General features: G+C 43.6%; 1 protein-coding gene across 11 annotated transcripts in view; it reads right to left on the minus strand.

Annotated features, from left to right (window-relative positions):
• The window catches only part of sorbs2b (sorbin and SH3 domain containing 2b), a 78532-nt gene that overhangs the window by 36762 nt on the left and 24240 nt on the right, over nt 1-17530 (minus strand). For 7 of the 11 annotated variants that reach the window (XM_029771601.1, XM_029771603.1, XM_029771600.1 and 4 more), the window contains 6 exons: nt 13082-13108; nt 12771-12895; nt 8299-8835; nt 5730-6125; nt 4425-4566; nt 3366-3538 (listed from right to left, as the gene is read on the minus strand). In XM_029771601.1, coding sequence (XP_029627461.1) covers nt 3366-3538; nt 4425-4566; nt 5730-6125; nt 8299-8835; nt 12771-12895; nt 13082-13108 — 1400 coding nt within the window. The remainder of the gene's footprint in view (nt 1-3365; nt 3539-4424; nt 4567-5729; nt 6126-8298; nt 8836-12770; nt 12896-13081; nt 13109-17530) is intronic. The other 4 variants (XM_029771611.1, XM_029771610.1, XM_029771609.1 and 1 more) reach the window with 3 other exon arrangements.

Raw genomic sequence — 17530 nt, forward strand, 5'->3', positions numbered from 1 at the left:
AGGAACACAGTCATGATTTATAGGGCCCAGCCACTTACCTGTACGCTATAACATTTTACCTTTTGAGTTTTATACCAACATAAGCCTCTATTCATCTATGCAAAAATCTCTCTGGTGGTGGTAGAGAAGCAAAGCTACACTGTAGCTCAGAAGATAGCTTTTTTCCTGAAATATCCTTAACCACAAGCTGACAGAGAAGTCCTTATCAATAGATAACAAGCTATAAGCCCAAAGCACTAAGCTCCCTCTTGGTAGTCTAGTCTAATTAAGCAGCATAATACACCTTACATCATGACAATGCAGAAAAACGCATACAAATAAATACAGTATACAGGGTTCATACAGACAGTGGCAAATACTTTTTCAAGTACTAATGTTTATTTTCAAGGACCATCAAGTTGTTATAGTTCCTATTATGCAATTGTTTCTAGTCGCCACCAGATGGCAGTATATCACCACAACCTCATGAAAAAAAACAACTACTTACTATTCATCATTACCTCACAAGTTCTACTCAATATTACGTGTTTCACTACTTATTTACTACATACATGAGTGGTAAGTCAGGAACGATGATGTTGACTAATTTCTTTATAAGAACTGTAACTCAGTAAATCTTGGAAATTGTTGTGTGTTTTTGTTCAGAGTAAATAATAATATTAAATAGTCTTTATATTGAAATCATCTTCATATTTCACAAAATGTTAAGTCCCACAGGCTGTCCCAACACATAATGACATGAAAGTGAATTCAGACAGAGTAAAAGGCCCTTAGTTGATTCTAAAATGTTGTATTCTACACCCATTGGAAGAGAAACAGGTTATTAATGTGTTTGATAAGATTAAAGACTCTCTCAGGGGACCCTATTTACATTTTAGGGGACCCCACATCAGTCTCGGACCCCAAGTCTGGGAACCACTGTACTACTAACCTCTCTCCCTGCTTGCTTCAATGCTTCCCCTCTCTGTGTATCTCCGTTGCCTCTTTCATTGCAGCCTGACTCACCACTGTCTGTCTCACTACTCTCTATAAAGAAAAGGTATTTTGTTATGAGAACTCTTTTGATTATAGCTAGCTTAATTTCAGTCAACTGCTCCTGCTCAGGTCTGCTGAGGTCAGGTTCCGTTCAACGTTAGCTTCTAACTTCATCCTTCTAGCCACTTAGTTATAGCTAGCTACCTGGCTAATAGCCAGAGCCATTGAGGGGGGGGGGGGTTGGAGGATGTCTGTCTGTTGACACGGTAGGAGTCGAGGGATGTTAAAAGATTTCCCGTTGTCAGCGGCATCTCTCTGCTACTTTCCTCTATAGGTCTGGATTGAGGCAGTTCGTTTCACCTCTCGGTCTATGTCGTGTGCGAAGTTTCCCATTGGACAGAGTGGCGAATGAATGCGCTGCTAACAAGGCAAATCCGGGGGAGCAGGCGAACATAATGAGCATGCATTAATCATTCATGATTCCACTCGTTCGCAGAGGTAGGCGCAATTAGAACTCAGGTCAAGAAGCATTCTGAGCGTTGATCAACGATTAGAACTCAGATTAAGAAGCGTTTTGAGCATTGATCAACGATTAGAACTCAGATCAAGAAGCCTTCTGAGCATGATCAACGATTAGAACTCAGATCAAGAAGCCTTCTGAGCGTTGATCAACGATTAGAACTCAGATCAAGAAGCCTTCTGAGCGTTGATCAACGATTAGAACTCAGATCAAGAAGCCTTCTGAGCGTTGATCAACGATTAGAACTCAGATCAAGAAGCCTTCTGAGCGTTGATCAACGATTAGAACTCAGATCAAGAAGCCTTCTGAGCGTTGATCAACGATTAGAACTCAGATCAAGAAGCCTTCTGAGCGTTGATCAACGATTAGAACTCAGATCAAGAAGCCTTCTGAGCATTAATCAACAATTAGAACTCAGATTAAGAAGCCTTCTGAGCGTTGATCAACGATTAGAACTCAGATTAAGAAGCCTTCTGAGCGTTGATCAACGATTAGAACTCAGATTAAGAAGCCTTCTGAGCGTTGAGCAATAATAATAATAATAATAATAATAATAATAATAATAATAAGTGAGTAAATGATAATTAAAAGGTGTGTTTACCCCCACTACATCCCAGGCTGGGCCTGGCAAAACCCATTCATAAACATCAATATCTTGCCAGGCAGGCTTGTGTCTACATTTGCCTGGCATTTTAGCTATCGATGTGACATTTGGTGGCGTCTAATCAGTCAGTTCTGTACCTGCCTGGGGCTGAGTGGCAGTGTGGGTGGAATGAGCGAGCTCGCCTGGCAAACACAGCACAAAACACATGAGGAAATAAAACTCTGTAGTCTGCCTGGAAATGTATTCACAAGACCAATTACTTTTTTGTAATGTTTTTCATATGAATATATTTGATCATTTCCTGTTCTCCTCCTATTCCCTATATATCCTATTCCCTATATATCCTATTCCCTATATATCATATTCTCTATACATCCTATTCCCTATATAGACTATTCCCCATTTAACCGATTCCCTATATAGCCTATTCCCTATTTAACCTATTCCCTATATAGCCTATTCCCTATATATCCTATTCCCTATATAGCCTATTCCCTATATATCCTATTCCCTATATAGCCTATACCCTATATATCCTATTCCCCACACAGCCTATTCCCTATATATCATATTCCCTATATAGCCTATTCCCTATATATCCTATTCCCTATATATCCTATTCCCTATATATCCTATTCCCCACACAGCCTATTCCCTATATATCATATTCCCTATATATCCTATTCCCTATATAGCCTATTCCCTATATATCCTATTCCCTATATATCCTATTCCCTATATATCCTATTCCCTATATATCCTATTCCCCACACAGCCTATTCCCTATATATCATATTCCCTATATATCCTATTCCCTATATAGCCTATTCCCTATATATCCTATTCCCTATATATCCTATTCCCTATATATCCTATTCCCTATATATCCTATTCCCCACACAGCCTATTCCCTATATATCATATTCCCTATATATCCTATTCCCTATATAGCCTATTCCCTATATATCCTATTCCCTATATAGCCTATTCCCCATTTAACCTGTTCCATATATAGCCTATTCCCTATATATACTATTCCCTATATAGCCTATTCCCTATATAGCCTATTCCCTATATAGCCTATACCCTATATATCATATTCCCTATATATCCTATTCCCTATTTATCCTATTCCCCACACAGCCTATTCCCTATATATCCTATTCCATATATATCCTATATAGCCTATTCCCTATTTATCCTATTCCCTATATAGCCTATTCTCTATATAGGGTTCCATTTGGGACACAGTCTTTGTCAACTCACCGTTCTGATGGCGATGGGGATGCCAGACTCATCCACAGGGCCAATGCCTGCGTGGTGAGGGGCTTTCTCCCCATCGCCTCCCCTTGGGGCTCCTAGTACCTCCTGGTACTCCTCCTCTGCTGGGGTGGCGGGGGGCGGGTGGCTCATACGGGGGTAGCCTGGGGAGCGGACCTCTGCCAGACAGGAGAGCCATGGGGAAGGAGATAGACGGTGAGGGGGAGGGAGGAGTGGGAAAGAAGAGACAAACCATGCCTACTGTACACTATTGCAGACCAGGTCACCTCACAGACAGACAGACAGACAGACAGACAGACAGACAGACAGACAGACAGACAGACAGACAGACAGACAGACAGACAGACAGACAGACAGACAGACAGACAGACAGACAGACAGGGTCCCAGAGAGCGAGGTTGGTAAACAGTAAACACTGGTGAGTAAAGGTAAACCTCCTCTCCACACACAAAGAGGAAACACATATCTTATTTCTTCTAGGACCTATAGTGATTAGAAACATGCTGAACTAGATCCTTCCCAGGAGACTATAATAGTGAAGAGAGAAAGAAAGATAGGACAAAAACAAGAGAGAGCCTGGTCTCAGCCACTCTAATCCCCTCCCTCAGATTAGAGCTTTAATCTGCGTCACTTGGCCACTGGGATTTCAGAGATCACTGGACGCAGACGAAGGAGCACACACCACCTCTCTTCTCTCTTCCCCTCTTCCCCCTCGCGCTCTACCCCACACTAGACACTCCAGCTAGCGTCGGGCTGTGATTCTTCTCTAGTTAGAGCTCTATTAGTGCATGGGAGCGCTAGCAGGACTGACACACTCAGTTAGCAATGGGAGTGAGTGAGAGGCTGTGAATTTACTAGCGCCTGCACAGGCTACACTCTGCTGCACTGTCGACTGAAGCTCTTTTGCCAAGGGGAAAACGACCTTGGAGAGTTGTGTGTGTGTGTGTGTGTGTATGTGTGTCTGTGTGTGTCTAAGTCAATCACTGATTTACAGCAGGTTTCAAGACGGGAAGTAAACTGATAGAGCTATCAAGCAGTACTCACCTGCACTCCTGGCCTGTGTTAAGAGGCCAAGGCTGGGGCTGAGTGGGGGAGGAGGGGGGTAGGACATGGGGGAGAAGGGCCTCTGGAGGTGACTGTAGGAGCTGCCCGTGATCCCGCCATTCCCATTCACTGCCATGTAGTTCTGAGAGACACAGAGATAGCGAGAGAGAGAAAGAGAGAGAGACAGAGAGAGAGAGTCCGAGAGAGAGAGACAGAGAGAGAGAGCGAGAAAGAGAGAGACAGAGACAGAGAGAGAGACAGAGAGACAGAGAGACAGAGAGAGAGACAGAGAGACAGAGAGAGAGAGAGAGAGAGAGAGACAGAGAGAGAGAGAGAGAGAGACAGAGAGAGAGAGAGAGAGAGAGAGAGAGAGAGAGAGAGAGAGAGAGAGAGAGAGAGAGAGAGAGACAGAGAGAGACAGAGAGAGAGACAGAGAAAGAGAGAGAGAGAGAGAAAGAGAGAGAGAGAGAGGGACAGAGAGAGAGATAGAGACAGAGAGAGAGAGAGACAGAGAGAGACAGAGAGAGAGAGAGAGAGAGAGACAGAATGAATATACAATAGAATCATCACCAGTAGCTCAGTACCCAGACAAAGAAAGAAAGGAATAAAGAGACTGAAATTCATCGCCGTTTAAGAAGTCAGGGACAGAGAATCTGTCATGGACAAACAGTGTTTGGTTATCTGTCATATTGATTAGAAAGAAGACAGCATTAAAAATGCTACCACCACTGTAAAGGGACAATAGAATAACCAGCCACAAACATGGAATTGACAAGGTTTTCAGAAGGGAAGTTCACAGAAAATCCCTGGGTTGGGTTAAAACACAAGCTCTGGATTGATTAAAAGGAACAAGGCTGGTGTAACCATGGTTTAGTTACACTGTAGTTGACTTGTTTTCCACCTACTCTAACTGTTGGGTAAAATAAGATGTAACATAATAAAACCATGATATGAACCCATAGTGTCTGGCACATTCAGATATTGTGTTAAAACTTTTAACAATTATTCTAAGTCGAGAGAAGCTGTGGAACTAATGTCATTAGTCGTTAACCTGAGAGCGTTAAGCACAGTAACACAAAACAGAGGAGCTGTTCAGCTGCTGTTTAGGATGGAGAGGCACAACAGTTCACATCAGGTGAAGAGGGGAGAGAATATCAACCAATCAACTCAAGAGGATGGAGTCTGGTTAGTGTCTCAGGACTAAACTCAGGCCCGTTTCAGAAGAAAGATTTGAAACAGTCAGGGAGGAGAGGTTGCAGGGAGAGGGGTGAGCTCAGGTCAGGTAGATAGCAGGTGAATAGTTACATTAGCGACGGCGGTGGTGTAGGTAGTGGCAGTGAGCGCAGTGTCGTCGGTGATGGCCGACGTCTGGCTGAGGGTGGGCGAGGGCGTTTGAGAACTCCTGTCGGTGGCACACAGCAGGGCACAGTGCTGCAGCTCTTCCTCCAGAACGGCAGTGGACAAATCACTGTAGGAGCAGCTGAGGACCGAGCTGGCCCCGCTCTGGCTGGGCTCGGGGGTGGAGGGACCCTGAGGGGCCAGGGAGTGGGTCCGGGGACCCACCGGGACTGGTGGGGGGAGGCTGGGGGACTTTGAGGTGTCAGATGAGAGACGGATATGAAAGGGCCTGTTTAGAGGGGGCTGGTAGGCTGGCAGTGTCGGTTCAGGAGATGTCTTTCTGTGTGGCGGTATCGGAGGGACCTGAAGTTAGAGTTGAACGTGGAGAAAATACTTTAGAGTGAAACATAGCACACACACTGCAGTGGCGGCTCGTAGAGGGAGATAGGAGGTGAAGAGAGAAGAGGTTATGTTTGAGTAAAGCCTGGTGGAGCTCTGGTTCCTGAGAGAGATAGGAGATGGGAGGTGAAGAGAGAAGAGGTTATGTTTGAGTAAAGCCAGGTGGAGCTCTGGTTCCTGAGAGAGATAGGAGATAGGAGGTGAAGAGAGAAGAGGTTATGTTTGAGTAAAGCCAGGTGGAGCTCTGGTTCCTGACGGAGATAGGAGGTGAAGAGAGAAGAGGTTATGTTTGAGTAAAGCCTGGTGGAGCTCTGGTTCCTGAGAGAGATAGGAGATGGGAGGTGAAGAGAGAAGAGGTTATGTTTGAGTAAAGCCTGGTGGAGCTCTGGTTCCTGAGGGAGATAGGAGATAGGAGGTGAAGAGAGAAGAGGTTATGTTTGAGTAAAGCCTGGTGGAACTCTGGTTCCTGAGAGAGATAGGAGATAGGAGGTGAAGAGAGAAGAGGTTATGTTTGAGTAAAGCCAGGTGGAGCTCTGGTTCCTGAGAGAGATAGGAGATGGGAGGTGAAGAGAGAAGAGGTTATGTTTGAGTAAAGCCAGGTGGAGCTCTGGTTCCTGAGAGAGATAGGAGATAGGAGGTGAAGAGAGAAGATGTTATGTTTGAGTAAAGCCAGGTGGAGCTCTGGTTCCTGAGGGAGATAGGAGGTGAAGAGAGAAGAGGTTATGTTTGAGTAAAGCCAGGTGGAGCTCTGGTTCCTGAGAGAGATAGGAGATGGGAGGTGAAGAGAGAAGAGGTTATGTTTGAGTAAAGCCTGGTGGAACTCTGGTTCCTGAGAGAGATAGGAGATAGGAGGTGAAGAGAGAAGAGGTTATGTTTGAGTAAAGCCAGGTGGAGCTCTGGTTCCTGAGAGAGATAGGAGATAGGAGGTGAAGAGAGAAGAGGTTATATTTGAGTAAAGCCAGGTGGAGCTCTGGTTCCTGAGAGAGATAGGAGATAGGAGGTGAAGAGAGAAGAGGTTATGTTTGAGTAAAGCCAGGTGGAGCTCTGGTTCCTGAGAGAGATAGGAGATGGGAGGTGAAGAGAGAAGAGGTTATGTTTGAGTAAAGCCAGGTGGAGCTCTGGTTCCTGAGAGAGATAGGAGATGGGAGGTGAAGAGAGAAGAGGTTATGTTTGAGTAAAGCCAGGTGGAGCTCTGGTTCCTGAGAGAGATAGGAGATAGGAGGTGAAGAGAGAAGAGGTTATGTTTGAGTAAAGCCTGGTGGAACTCTGGTTCCTGAGAGAGATAGGAGATGGAGATAGGAGGTGAAGAAAGAAGAGGTTATGTTTGAGTAAAGCCTGGTGGAGCTCTGGTTCCTGAGGGAGATAGGAGATGAAGAGAGAAGAGGTTATGTTTGAGTAAAGCCAGGTGGAGCTCTGGTTCCTGAGAGAGATAGGAGATGGGAGGTGAAGAGAGAAGAGGTTATGTTTGAGTAAAGCCTGGTGGAGCTCTGGTTCCTGAGGGAGATAGGAGATGGGAGGTGAAGAGAGAAGAGGTTATGTTTGAGTAAAGCCAGGTGGAGCTCTGGTTCCTGAGGGAGATAGGAGATGAAGAGAGAAGAGGTTATGTTTGAGTAAAGCCAGGTGGACCTCTGGTTCCTGAGAGAGGAAGGAAAGGTGCTGTCTCCTAGTTAGTTTGAGTTCCAATCTAATGTTGGGGAACCGATCCAGTTGTAATAACAACAATACAACACATTTGGTTTCCTACAAAACCCTTTGCTGCAGACATATAATAATGGTGCATTAATGCAAGGACTAGGTCTCAGACACAGACATGCAAATCATTTCTTTGCAATTTCCTAAGGCTTATCATAAATAAATCCATAGTTTTCAAAGGCGCTATTGCATCAGGTCTAATTACCATAATCACTATGAAATTGCAAACTCGCTAACGAGCTATTCAAACCTCAGTGTGCTCCAGGGCAGACGTGATAAACTACTTGTCAGACACAAAAGGAAGTCCAGTGCTGGAGAAACTAGCTACTATGAATTAGTGATTAGTGAAGAGTGTCTGGTACTGGTTCGTTGCATGGTTGTGAGTGAGAGAGCATTAGAGGAAAATGGGATGGTTCAGTCAGTAAAAACTAGAAAAGGTTTATACCACTTGTTGGCCTGCAGGGGGCGAGAGCAGGAGAGCCATCCCTGTGTCCTGGGTTCCTGTCCACGGGGGCCCTGCTGAGGGGAGGGTGTACTGGCAGAGCAGGGGCACTGTGACCACCTGGGGAGTGGGTGGGGTGATGCGGATGGACAGGGAGGAGGTGTGTCTCCCTCTCTGGGGGAGGGGTGGCTTGTCTTTAAGGACAGGCTCATGGTGGGGGTATGTACCAGGGGTGTAAGGGCTCTCAGTAACTTGCAACGGGGTTAGTCTTGGGGAGAACATGCCGGATCCCTGTGGTTGACTGTAGACAGATTGGGAGGAGCTACTGGTGCTTGGTACAGTTAACCTGGTGTTGGGGTTGAGAGAGGTGTTCTCTGGGTAGTGTGAATAGGAGGACATGGTTCCTGAGGAGTGGGACCGGTGCCTAAGGACCAGTGAGCTAGAGGAACATTCACCAGGGCCAGGCAGAGGAGGGCTGTAGGATGAGGGGGAACTGCCAACAGGGCTCAGGTGAGAGCTATGACTGGGAGGAGGTGGGGCCTAACTCAGCCAAGGCATTCCAAAACATTCACAGAAGAGAGACAAACAACAACATACAAATACATTATTAAAGGCATTGTAATGTCTTTTGTTGAGACAAATAATACCTGTACTGTGACTATCAGTGTTTCTATAAAGAGAAAGCTTTTTCTCAGAGTCAGAATGTTTTTTATGGCAGCAAACCTGCCCTTTAACCTTAACAGGTTGGGTGGTTATACAGTGCATTTGCCCTTAAATGTCAACAAGTAGTCCATTTGAAAGAGTGGTTTTGTAAACAAAAACTAGCTCAGTTTAGCAGCGAAGACTGGCCTTGACCAGCTAAAAGCACCAGGCAGTACAGAATACACAACAGCTTCCAGATAAAACAGAACCTTTTATCAAGGGCCCCTCAGAGCCTTTCTGATGCCTCTGTAGATAATTCAAGCTCAGCAATGGAAAACTAATATCAGTGCTGACAAAAACCAGTACAACACATAAGAAAAAGACTATCAGTGTTCTTCAAAGAGATCAATGAATGACGTCAGCTGTTGAGTTAAACCATTAATTAACCAGGGATACGTCCCAAATGGCACCCTATTCCCTATACACTGCACTACTATTCCCTATACAGTGCACTACCTTCCCTATACAGTGCACTACTATTCCCTATACAGTGCACTACTATTCCCTATACAGTGCACTGCTATTCCTTATACACTGCACTACTATTCCCTATACAGTGCACTACTATTCCCAATACAGTGCACTACTATTCCCAATACAGTGCACTACTATTCCCAATACAGTGCACTACTATTCCCTATACAGTGCACTGCTATTCCCTATACAGTGCACTGCTATTCCTTATACACTGCACTACTATTCCCTATACAGTGCACTACTATTCCCAATACAGTGCACTACTATTCCCAATACAGTGCACTACTATTCCCAATACAGTGCACTACTATTCCCTATACAGTGCACTGCTATTCCCTATATACTGCACTACCATACAGTGCACTACTTTCCCTATACAGTGCACTACTATTCCCTATACAGTGCACTGCTATTCCCTATACAGTGCACTACTATTCCCTATACAGTGCACTGCTATTCCCTATACAGTGCACTACAATTCCCTATACAGTGCACTGCTATTCCCTATACAGTGCACTGCTATTCCTTATACAGTGCACTGCTATTCCTTATACAGTGCACTGCTATTCCCTATACACTGCACTACTATTCCCTATACAGTGCACTACTATTCCCTATACAGTGCACACCTATTCCTTATACACTGCACTACTATTCCCTATACAGTGCACTACTATTCCCAATACAGTTCACTACTATTCCCAATACAGTGCACTACTATTCACAATACAGTGCACTACTATTCCCTATACAGTGCACTGCTATTCCCTATATACTGCACTACCATACAGTGCACTACTTTCCCTATACAGTGCACTACTATTCCCTATACAGTGCACTGCTATTCCCTATACAGTGCACTACTATTCCCTATACAGTGCACTACTATTCCCTATACAGTGCACTGCTATTCCCTATACAGTGCACTGCTATTCCTTATACAGTGCACTGCTATTCCCTATATACTGCACTACCATACAGTGCACTACTATTCCCTATACAGTGCACTACTATTCCCTATACAGTGCACTACAATTCCCTATACAGTGCACTACTATTCCCTATACAGTGCACTACAATTCCCTATACAGTGCACTGCTATTCCCTATACAGTGCACTGCTATTCCTTATACAGTGCACTGCTATTCCCTATACAGTGCACTACCATTCCCTATACAGTGCACTGCTATTCCTTATACAGTGCACTGCTATTCCCTATACAGTGCACTGCTATTCCTTATACAGTGCACTGCTATTCCTTATACAATGCACTGCTATTCCCTATACAGTGCACTACCATTCCCTATACAGTGCACTACTATTCCCTATACAGTGCACTACTATTCCCAATACAGTGCACTACTATTCCCAATACAGTGCACTGCTATTCCCAATACAGTGCACTAATTTCCCTATACAGTGCACTACTATTCCATATACAGTGCACTACTATTCCCTATACAGTACACTACTATTCCCTATACAGTGCACTACTATTCCCTAAACAGTGCTCTGCTATTCCATATACAGTGCACTGCTATTCCTTATACACTGCACTGCTATTCCCTATACACTGCACTACTATTCCCTATACAGTGCACTACTATTCCCTATACAGCGCATTATTATTCCCTATACAATGAATTACTATTCCCTATACAGTGCATTACTATTCCCAATACAGTGCACTACTATTCCCAATACAGTGCACTACTATTCCTTATACAGTGCACTACTACTCCCAATACAGTGTATTACTATTCCATATACAGTGCACTACTATTCCCTATACAGTGCATTACTAGAGTAGTGCACTACTATTCCGTATACAGTGCACTACTATTCCCTATACAGTGCACTACTATTCACAATACAGTGCACTACTATTCACAATACAGTGCACTACTATTCCCTATACAGTGCACTACTATTCCCTATACAGTGTATTACTATTCCATATACAGTGCACTACTATTCCCTATACAGTGCACTACTATTCCCTATACAGTGCACTACTATTCCCTATACAGTGCACTACTATTCCCTATACAGTGCACTACTATTCCGTATACAGTGCACTACTATTCCCTATACAGTGCACTACTATTCCCTATACAGTGCACCACTATTCCCTATACAGTGCACTACTATTCCCTATACAGTGCACTACTATTCCCTATGCAGTGCATTATTATTCCCTATACAGTGCATTACTATTCCCTATGCAGTGCACTACTATTCCCTATACAGTGCACTACTAATCCCTATACAGTGCACTACTATTCCCTATACAGTGCACTACTATTCCCTATACAGTGTATTACTATTCCATATACAGTGCACTACTATTCCCTATACAGTGCATTACTAGAGTAGTGCACTACTATTCCCTATACAGTGCACTACTATTCCCTATACAGTGCACTACTATTCCCTATACAGTGTATTACTATTCCATATACAGTGCACTACTATTCCCTATACAGTGCATTACTAGAGTAGTGCACTACTATTCCCTATGCAGTGCATTATTATTCCCTATACAGTGCATTACTATTCCCTATGCAGTGCACTACTATTCCCTATACAGTGCACTACTAATCCCTATACAGTGCACTACTATTCCCTATACAGTGCACTACTATTCCCTATACAGTGTATTACTATTCCATATACAGTGCACTACTATTCCCTATACAGTGCATTACTAGAGTAGTGCACTACTATTCCCTATACAGTGCACTACTATTCCCTATACAGTGCATTACTAGAGTAGTGCACTACTATTCCCTATACAGTGCACTACTATTCCCTATACAGTGCACTACTATTCCCTATGCAGTGCACTACTATTCCCTATACAGTGCACTACTAATCCCTATACAGTGCACTACTATTCCCTATACAGTGCACTACTATTCCCTATACAGTGTATTACTATTCCATATACAGTGCACTACTATTCCCTATACAGTGCATTACTAGAGTAGTGCACTACTATTCCCTATACAGTGCACTACTATTCCCTATACAGTGCATTACTAGAGTAGTGCACTACTATTCCCTATACAGTGCACTACTATTCCCTATACAGTGCATTACTAGAGTAGTGCACTACAGGTAGGGTGCTATTTCAAACGCAGTCCGGAGACCAGGGGCGTTTCCATTTCCATTTCCTGTTGAAGGAAAAGGCCAGGCAGGGACAGGAGACAGGAGACATGAAACAGGAGACAGACGTGCTGGGAGGGAAACAACTGTGGTGTAAACAAACACTGAACGCCAGCCACAAGACTCACTGGTGTAGGAGACCTCTTGTCCTGTAGATTGGGCCTGACGCTCCTGAAGCCTTTGGCGGCCAGGGAGGAAGTGGTGACGTCACCGTTCCTCAGGCTCTCCGTGGCACTGTATGACTGCCACGTATCTAACAGCCAATCACAGAACAAAGAGCATGTGAGTGTCCGTTTCCTACCGCCCTGTGCCTTTTCCTGCTTTTTGTAGCCATGGTAACTGGACCAATATTAGTTATTTGATCCCGCCTTAGCTCTATCCTGAGGATTTCACAAATCAAGTCAAGTCATGACAAATCATTAAATAATGGAGTCCTTACCTGAATCTGACAGGTGAGATTCATTACCTAGATGGAAGAAATAAAAAAAGATGGTATTTCATGTGTGTGATGGAACTGATAAAATAATTTGAGTAATATATCTTCCTCAAGGCAGGAACGAATTAAAACGTGTCAAGAAAAACATCAAATATGATGACTGATATAACTTCACCTAGCCTCATGTATAACAAGCTAGAGAATGAACACATCCACTTAAAGCCCCATGAATCAGAGAGTAGAGGGTGATGAAGAAGCTGATATGGAGGGTGATGAAGAAGGGACACATAAAACGACAGAGATCAAAGCAGCAGCACTCATAACAGAAAGCAAGTCCTAACAGCACCGTGAGTTTAGCCAGATCCTAAACTCTTAACCTAACACTGTGGTACCTTGCAGTCCATGGAATGATCAAACAATGGCTCTATGATTGGGTGAGGTCACAAGTCAAAAAGAGGTCATGCTCAAGAGGAAACTAGGCTGAGAATAAGTACACAATCATTACCATGGTACTGGCACAACTATGTTCAGAAGTTGAAAAGACAGTGTCTGTAATCAACATGACTGCTGCTTGAGCCAGTAAGAGAGAGAGAGAGAGAGAGAGACAGAGACAGAGACAGAGACAGAGAGAGAGAGAGAGACAGAGAGAGACAGAGACAGAGAGAGAGAGAGAGAGAGAGACAGAGAGAGACAGAGACAGAGAGAGAGAGAGAGAGAGAGAGAGAGAGAGAGAGAGAGAGAGGATGAAAGACCTGTGAGATGAAGGATGGAAAGGCTGTGAAGTTTGACGAGAGGAAGACATCCCATGTGGGAGGAATATTGAATCTGGAATGCGGGCATTTTCAAATGGTATTATTATATTAGAAGAAACTAGAGGTGCATATTAGAAGAAACTAGAGGTGTATATTAGAAGAAACTAGAGGTGTATATTAGAAGAAACTAGAGGTGTATATTAGAAGAAACTAGAGGTGTATATTAGAAGAAACTAGAGGTGCATATTAGAAGAAACTAGAGGTGTATATTAGAAGAAACTAGAGGTGTATATTAGAAGAAACTAGAGGTGTATATTAGAAGAAACTAGAGGTGTATATTACAAGAAACTAGAGGTGTATATTACAAGAAACTAGAGGTGTATATTAGAAGAAACTAGAGGTGTATATTAGAAGAAACTAGAGGTGTATATTAGAAGAAACTAGAGGTGTATATTAGAAGAAACTAGAGGTGTATATTACAAGAAACTAGAGGTGTATATTACAAGAAACTAGAGGTGTATATTAGAAGAAACTAGAGGTGTATATTAGAAGAAACTAGAGGTGTATATTAGAAGAAACTAGAGGTGTATATTAGAAGAAACTAGAGGTGCATATTAGAAGAAACTAGAGGTGTATATTACAAGAAACTAGAGGTGCATATTAGAAGAAACTAGAGGTGTATATTACAAGAAACTAGAGGTGCATATTAGAAGAAACTAGAGGTGTATATTACAAGAAACTAGAGGTGTATATTAGAAGAAACTAGAGGTGCATATTAGAAGAAACTAGAGGTGCATATTAGAAGAAACTAGAGGTGTATATTACAAGAAACTAGAGGTGCATATTAGAAGAAACTAGAGGTGCATATTACAAGAAACTAGAGGTGCATATTAGAATAAACTAGAGGTGTATATTACAAGAAACTAGAGGTGCATATTAGAAGAAACTAGAGGTGTATATTAGAAGAAACTAGAGGTGCATATTACAAGAAACTAGAGGTGCATATTACAAGAAACTAGAGGTGTATATTAGAAGAAACTAGAGGTGCATATTTGAGTTGAGTGGGGTGAATAGAGTATCTGCTGCCCCATAAAGGTTTGGTGAGCTCTTGACTCTTTTCATGAGAGTTAGAGTGAGAGACAGGGAAGTGCTATGGGAGTTAGAGTGAGAGAGAGGGAAGTGCTATGGGAGTTAGAGTGTGAGAGAGATGAAGTGCTATGGGAGTTAGAGTGAGAGACAGGGAAGTGCTATGGGAGTTAGAGTGAGAGAGGGGGAAGTGCTATGGGAGTTAGAGTGAGAGAGACAGGGAAGTGCTATGGGAGTTAGAGTGAGAGACAGGGAAGTGCTATGGGAGTTAGAGTGAGAGACAGGGAAGTGCTATGGGAGAGTGAGACACAGGGAAGTGCTATGGGAGAGTGAGAGACAGGGAAGTGCTATGAGAGTTAGAGTGAGAGACAGGGAAGTGTTATGGGAGTTAGAGTGAGAGACAGGGAAGTGTTATGGGAGTTAGAGTGAGAGACAGGGAAGTTCTATGGGAGAGTGAGAAACAGGGAAGTGCTATGGGAGAGTGAGAGACAGGGAAGTGCTATGGGAGTTAGAGTGAGAGAGAGGGAAGTGCTATGGGAGTTAGAGTGAGAGACAGGGAAGTGCTATGGGAGAGTGAGAAACAGGGAAGTGCTATGGGAGTTAGAGTGAGAAACAGGGAAGTGCTATGGGAGTTAGAGTGAGTGACAGGGAAGTGCTATGGGAGAGTGAGAAACAGGGAAGTGCTATGGGAGAGTGAGAAACAGGGTGCTATGGGAGTGTCCTCCATTATCTGAGAAGCATAGTGGTACACGTACAGTACCAGTCAAAAGTTTGGACACACCACCTCATTCAAGGATTTTTCTTTATTTTTTTTTACTATTTTCTACAGTGTAGAATAATTGTGAAGACATCAAAACTATGAAATAACACATATCGAATCATGTAGTAACTAAAAAAGTGTTAAATCCAAATATATTTTATAATTGAGATTCTTCAAAGTAGCTATCCTTGAATGAGTAGGTGTGTCCAAACCTTTGACTGGTACTGTACATACATAGACACAGACACATGCCCTCCCCCAACAAAGATACATGCCCCCACCCAACAAAGACACATGCCCTCCCCCAACACAGACACATGCCCTCCCCCAACAAAGACACATGCCCTCCCCAACACAGACACATGCCCTCCCCCAACAAAGACACATGCCCTCCCCCCAACAAAGACACATGCCCTCCCCCAACAAAGATACATGCCCCCACCCAACAAAGACACATGCCCTCCCCCAACACAGACACATGCCCTCCCCCAACACAGACACATGCCCTCCCCCAACAACGATACATGCCCCCACCCATCCAAGACACATGCCCTCCCCCAACACAGACACATGTCCTCCCCCAACAAAGATACATGCCCCCACCATCCAAGACACATGCCCTCCCCCAACACAGACACATGCCCTCCCCCAACAAAGACACATGCCCTCCCCCAACAAAGACACATGCCCTCCCCCAACAAAGACACATGCCCTCCCCCAACAAAGACACATGCCCTCCCCCAACAAAGACACATGCCCTCCCCCCAACAAAGACACATGCCCCCCACCCAACAAAGACATAGACACAAGCCCCCCACCCAACAAAGACAGACACAAGCCCCCCTCCTCCCCCACCAACAAAGCACATTAATTAAAATACATCCTCATGGCAAAATTATGCTAATGTGAAAAAAGATTAAAGCATATAAAGAAGATTAACCCAAATCATGCCTGATCCCAATAACATTAAATAAAGCATTCTGTCACATAATGCATGTCATTGTGCATGCAAGGCAGGATCATCTGATGAAAAATGTAATTCGAATTTTGGTACTGAATATACGGACATAAAATATGTACAGCACATTGAAATAGGATCCATTTCTATAGTAGATTTGATGGGCTGATAATAGGAAACATATCCTGCATCATTTAGAGCAGCTCTCGCAGAAAACATCAGAAAACACATCAGAAAACACATCAGAAAGCGTAGCATTGTGGTGCATAGTTTAGGCCTATCTCTCACAGCGGGAGTGACTGCATGCACAATGCATAGATCTGAGGATTGTTCCATAAGAAGCTATGAAGGCCTAATACAGCATCATTTTAATGGGAAAGCTTTGAAAAGTGATCTGTCCGCTTTTATTACAGTGCTTTAACAAGAGGAATGAGAGGAAATCCCAAAAAATCTAATCACATGCAACTGAGAAAATAGCTTTTATCCTAAATGCCAACATGGACAATGCCTTGCAATAAAGAAGAGGCAGAATTATGATTTCCTCGTGACTCATACTAAAAGCATCCTGGCTAGGGCCTGCCGCTTACAGGAAGAGCTGTCTAGCTTGGACATAGACATGGGTAAACAATCAGTTACTTTAAATGGGGGGTTGTATTCATTGCATATCTGGGGTGTGGAATGCCCAGTTCTTTTGTAAGCCACTGAGCTTCCTTTAATATCTGGGAGAAAAGTCAAGCCCAGAAATGAGACTAACAAACAGGCCGAGTTTACCAGAGAGCCATGAGATGAATGCCCAGTCACTTGCAGCTCAGTTGGACAAAGGCCCAGAGAGAGGACCGGTTTGTGTGGCTGTTTTGAATAAAGAAAAGGCTGAACGATTGAATGATATTCAAAGA

This window comes from Salmo trutta, chromosome 13 (assembly GCF_901001165.1).
Source record: "Salmo trutta chromosome 13, fSalTru1.1, whole genome shotgun sequence".
Taxonomy (NCBI): Eukaryota; Metazoa; Chordata; class Actinopteri; order Salmoniformes; family Salmonidae; genus Salmo; species Salmo trutta.